The sequence below is a fragment of the Cebus imitator genome, unplaced genomic scaffold (assembly GCF_001604975.1).
Source record: "Cebus imitator isolate Cc_AM_T3 unplaced genomic scaffold, Cebus_imitator-1.0 Scaffold203, whole genome shotgun sequence".
Lineage (NCBI taxonomy): Eukaryota > Metazoa > Chordata > Mammalia > Primates > Cebidae > Cebus > Cebus imitator.
This window is the reverse complement of record NW_016107518.1, coordinates 114,571-119,845: the sequence shown is the minus strand read 5'-3', so window position 1 is coordinate 119,845 and position 5,275 is coordinate 114,571. Positions and strand designations below refer to the sequence as shown.

The 5,275-nt window shown below is 42.6% G+C and overlaps 1 protein-coding gene across 4 annotated transcripts in view; it reads left to right on the top strand.

Moving 5' to 3' along the window:
* SIN3A (SIN3 transcription regulator family member A) overlaps positions 1-5,275 on the top strand; it is an 87,910-nt gene that overhangs the window by 54,722 nt on the left and 27,913 nt on the right. For all 4 annotated transcript variants that reach the window (XM_017547946.2, XM_017547944.2, XM_017547947.2 and 1 more), the window contains exons 10-12: positions 1,429-1,547; positions 2,127-2,337; positions 2,950-3,066. In XM_017547946.2, coding sequence (XP_017403435.1) covers positions 1,429-1,547; positions 2,127-2,337; positions 2,950-3,066 — 447 coding nt within the window. The remainder of the gene's footprint in view (positions 1-1,428; positions 1,548-2,126; positions 2,338-2,949; positions 3,067-5,275) is intronic.

Genomic DNA, 5,275 nt, shown 5'->3' with positions numbered 1-5,275 from the left:
TTTGAAGACAGTTTTGCTCTTGTTATACAGGCTGGAGTGCAGTGGCGTGATCTCAGCTCACTGCAACCTCCGCCTCCTGGGTTCAGGCGATTCTCCTGCCTCTCGAGTAGCTGGGATCATAGGCACTTGTCACCACACCCAACTAATTTTTTGTATTTTTTTTTAGTAGAGACAGGGTTTCATGTTGGCTAGGCTGGTCTCAGACTCCGGGCCTCAGGTGACCCACCTGCCTCGGCCTCCCAAAGTGTTGGAATTACAGGCTTGAGTTACTGCGCTTAACTGGAAAATTTTGGACATACATAAAGAGAATAGTAAAATGTTACCTTATGTACCTGACCATCAGCTTCAGCAGTTCCCAATCCTAGCCAGTGTACTTGTTTCATTTATATTCCCACCGTTCCGGATTATTTGGAGGCAAATTGCAGATACATTATTTCATCCATAAATATTTTAGTAAGTTTTTTTTTAAATGACTCCTTTTTTTGGCTGCGTACAGTGGCTCACACCTGTATCCCAGCACTTTGGAAGGCCAAGGCAGGTAGATCACTTGTGGTCAGGAGTTTGAGACCATCCTGGCCAATATGGTGAAACCTCATCTTTACTAAAACTACAAAAATTATCTGGGCATAGTAGCCCACTCCTGTAATCCCAGCTACTTGGGAGGTTGAGGCAGGAGAATCACTTGAACCTGGGAGGCAGAGGTTGCAGTGAGTTGAGATTACACCACTGCACTTTAGCTTGAGTGACAAAGCTGGACTACGCCTCAAAAAAAACTTTTTTTTTTTTTTTTTAGAAACATAATTATTGTCACATCTAAAAAAACTAATATTGATTCCTTAGCATCATCAGATATCAGTTTAAATTTCCCCATTTTTATTTTACCTATTTACTTATGAGAAGGAGCCTCGCTCTGTCACCCAGACTGGAATGCAGTGTCATTATTTCAGCCACCGCAGCCTCTGCCTCCTGGGTTCAAGCGATGATTCTCATGTTTCACTCAGCTACCTGAGTAGCTGGAATTACAGGCATGTGTCAGCACCTGGCTAATTTTTGTATTTTTTAGTAGAGACAGGGTTTTGCCATGTTGGCCAGGCTGGTCTCCAAGTCCTGGCCTCCAGTGATTCGCTCACCTTGGCCTCTCAAAGCGCTGGGATTATAGGCATGAGCCACCACGCCCAGCCACAAATTTCCCCAATTTTAAAAACTAATGGTAGGGCAGCCTGGGCAATATAGTGACCTCGTCTCTATAAAAAATTTAGAAATTAGCTAGACATGGTAATTCACACCTGTAGTCCTAGCCACTTGGGAGGCTGAGGGTGGGAGGCTGCAGTGAGCCAGGATTCCATTACTGCTCTCCATCCTAGGCAACAGAGCAAAGCCCTTTTCAATTCCTCACTTAACCGTTTTTCTCCCCGTTGTCTCCATAAGGTTCGAAAGGCTCTTCGGAGTGCAGAAGCCTATGAAAATTTTCTACGCTGTCTTGTTATTTTTAACCAGGAGGTGATTTCTCGCGCTGAGCTTGTGCAGCTAGTCTCTCCTTTCCTGGGGTAAGTGAAGTGAGGGGCTTAGCTCTGATTCGTGTTATGGAGGCCAGGTAATATTTGATTTGTGAGAGTATGTGATAGACAAAGTTAATTTACTTGAGATAGGTTAGTTGACTCAAATATTAGTGTCAAAAGAGTCCCGAGAAGTATTCTAGTCCAATTCTAGAAATGAAAAAATAGCGAGGGCAGTTAAGTATTTATTGACTAATGTCCAAGACTGGTGGCCTCCTGATCTTCTGACCAGTGCTGGATGTTTATTGAGAAAATCTCTCCCAGAGTTCTGGAATCTTTTCTGTATTTGACAACCTAAGAATTATGTGAACATTAAAGCAATATTTTTGATGAAAGAATGGCTTATTTTGCCTGGTTTCAGTACAACTCTTTTATCACCACTTTAACTGATCTGAGCGTATTTTATTAGAAAAAGGGGAAACCAGATGCTCAGAAGCAGTGCTTCTTAGGCAGGAAAGAATTTGTCCCTGGCAGCAGGTTTCTGATCTGAAACCAGATGGTGTTGGTCACACCTCAGGATGACTGTATCATGCCTCTGATTGCTTGTTGCTTTTTGGTTTGATTCTTCAGGAAATTCCCTGAGTTGTTTAATTGGTTTAAAAACTTTCTGGGCTATAAGGAGTCTGTACATCTGGAAACTTTTCCAAAGGAGCGAGCCACAGAGGGCATTGCCATGGAGATAGATTACGACTCTTGTAAACGATTGGGCTCCAGCTATCGAGCCCTACCAAAGAGTTACCAGCAGCCCAAGTGTACCGGACGGACTCCTCTCTGTAAAGAGGTAAGGCCTTCCCTAGCAGGGATCACTGGGTCTTCAGCTTTCTCCGGAAGAGAGTGGTAGTACCAAGGATTGAGAAATTATGTGAATGATGAAATTAAGAACCAATCCTTTTGAAAAATAAAATGTTTTTTATTTTTTTTATTTGTTTTATTTGTTTTTGAGACAGGGTTTCGTTTTGTCACCCAGACTGGAGTGCAGTGATATAATCATGGCTTATAACAGCCTCAACCTCCTGGGCTCAAATGATCCTCCCAAGTAGCTGGGACTTAGACACATGCCCCACACCAGCTAAAAATATAAAAATAAAAGTTTTTACTTTTGTAAAGGTGGGGTCTTGAACTCCTCCTGGGTTCAAGCGATCTTCCTGCTTCATCCTCCCAAAGCACTGGAATCACAGGCGTGAGCTACTGCACCTGGTGTCATGTTTTCCACCTATATCCAGAATCCTTTCCTTACTAATACCTTTTTGTAAACTTGCTGAAGGTGAAATTTGTGAAGTAATGTTAGTTGCCTATTTCTCCCCTAGAGTTTTGTCTTTTTATTGAGAATGCTTAATCACCAGAAAGCTTTTTTAGGCCTTTTTTTTTTCAGTCTCTCTTCTTCTACCCAAAGGTTTTAAATGATACCTGGGTTTCCTTTCCTTCGTGGTCTGAGGACTCCACCTTTGTGAGTTCCAAGAAGACTCAATATGAAGAACATATTTATCGTTGTGAAGATGAACGCTTTGAGGTACAAGCTTTTTTGGCATTTGAAGTTTGGGGAAATGGGAGATGCTCAGTGAAAGACTATCTCAATACCTGTCTCTGAGGGGCCGGCTTTTTAAGATGGAAGAGCCAGAGGCTCACATTATTTAAGATCTGTATGTATTGTTACCCCTAGCAAGTATCTTGACATAGTTAGCAAACCAGCTCTGTTATGAGAACTGGAATATTTCTTTCATGCTTCTAGTATTGATTCCTTCTTTTTTTTTTTTTTTTTGAGACAGTGTCTCATTCTGTGACCCAGGCTGCAATGCAGTGGCACGATCATAGTTCATTGCTGCCTCAACTTTTCAGGCTCAAGTAATTCTCCCACTTCAGACCCCCACCCCTGCCTGCCACTGAGTGGCCGGGACTACAGGTGTGTGCCACCATGCCCGGCTAATTTTTTTTTTTTTTTTTTAAACTAAGTTTTGGGATACAGGTGCAGAATGTGCAGGTTTGTTACATAGGTATACATGTGCCATGGTGGTTTGGTGCACCTTTGCTGCACATGCGTTAGGTATTTGTCCTAATGTTCTCCTTCCCTTTGTGCCCTATCCCCCAGTGGCTAGTTTTTTGTTTATTATAGAGACATTGTTTTAGTGCATTATCCAGGCTGGTCTCAAACTCTTGGGCTCAAGTGATCGTCCCACCCTGACCTCCCAAAGTGCTGGGATTACAGATATGTGCCACCATACCTGGCCTGAAGGATGGTTAAAATAGGGACTTTCTTTTTTTTAAGGCAGAGTATTGCTCTGTCACCCAAGCTGGAGTGCAGTGGCATGATCTCAGCTCACTGCAACCTCTGCCTCATGGGTTCCAGCCATTCTGCTGCCTCAGCCTCCCAAGTAGCTGGGACTACAGGTGCATGCCACTACACCCGGCCAATTTTTTTGTATTTTTAGTGGAGATGGGTTTCACCATGTTGGCCAGGCTGATCTCGACTCCTGACGTTAAGTGACCCACCCGCGTTGGCCTCCCAAAGTGCTGGGATTACAAGCATGAGCCACTGTGCCTGTCCCAGGGACTTTATTTTGAAGTAGTTGGGAAGAGTGGAGGTGGTAGAGAGCCCCATACCGCTATGTCAGGAGGGGGACTACTGAAAGTAGGCTCAAAATCCCCAGTGTGTTTGTATGTCTAGTTTACATTATCATTATCAAAAATGGAAGTCTAGTTTGTCTAAAGAGGTAAAATGACATGTATCCTATTTAGTATGTCTATTACATTAAATTGACTGGCTGCGCTTATTTGTGTGGATAGGTGTCTTACTAGTGTTTTTTTTTAATACTCTTAGCTCTTTGCCAGTTTTTCCGTGTCACACTTGCTTCAGCTGTTTCTGGTGTGTTTTTAATGAACAGCCACATGCTGCCTTACCACTGGCAGGTGGTTGGCCATCTTTGCCCCAGCATTTATAAGGAGTTGCAGCTATTTGCAGAAAACTATATCATGACAGATGTTAACTTCCATAGGGAGTGTTATCAAGCTTAAGAAGGCATTTCTTTGTTACTTCTGTTTAGTGGGGTTAGCGGATGAGTTAGGATAGCTTGGCATCTATTTTTGACAGAATGTTCCCATCCTCTCTCAACTGGTATGCCTGCAAATGAGAGGCAGCCTCATTTCTCATTCGTGACTACAAGGGCAAAGATGAAAGAAGTGTGGGGTGTGCATGTGTTTAAGATTTGATGGGATGGGCTAGTTTGAAGGAACATGCTTTACCAATCATAAATAGGTTAGTAATGCTTCAATACAGACAATTTCCACATTTGAGTGACTTGCAAAACCATTGGGTTTAATTTCTAATCATTCTACATGTACATTGGTGTTTAGCAGGGGATTTGGCGTGTCTGAATCACTTGGGGACCCAGGCCAAGGAATTGAATGTTGCCAGTTACTAGAAGGAAAAGAGAGCCCAGAAAGATCCCTCACCTTTAAATGCTCCAGCCTAGAAGTAATAAAGATTACTTTTACTCAACTCATAACAAATCATTTGCCGGAACTAGTTACATGGCTCTATTCATTCATAAGGGAGCCAGGAAATTTAGTCCATTTTTTTTCTGTATTTGGAGAGCAAGAGGGGCCAGAACTATTGACAAAATGACTACCAGAGTCTCAAAACAAGAAAACATAGGGAACAATTCTGCAAACATTTGGCTGTAGGTCCTTGAGACCGCTCGTTTACTTTTTTTTTTTTTTTTTTT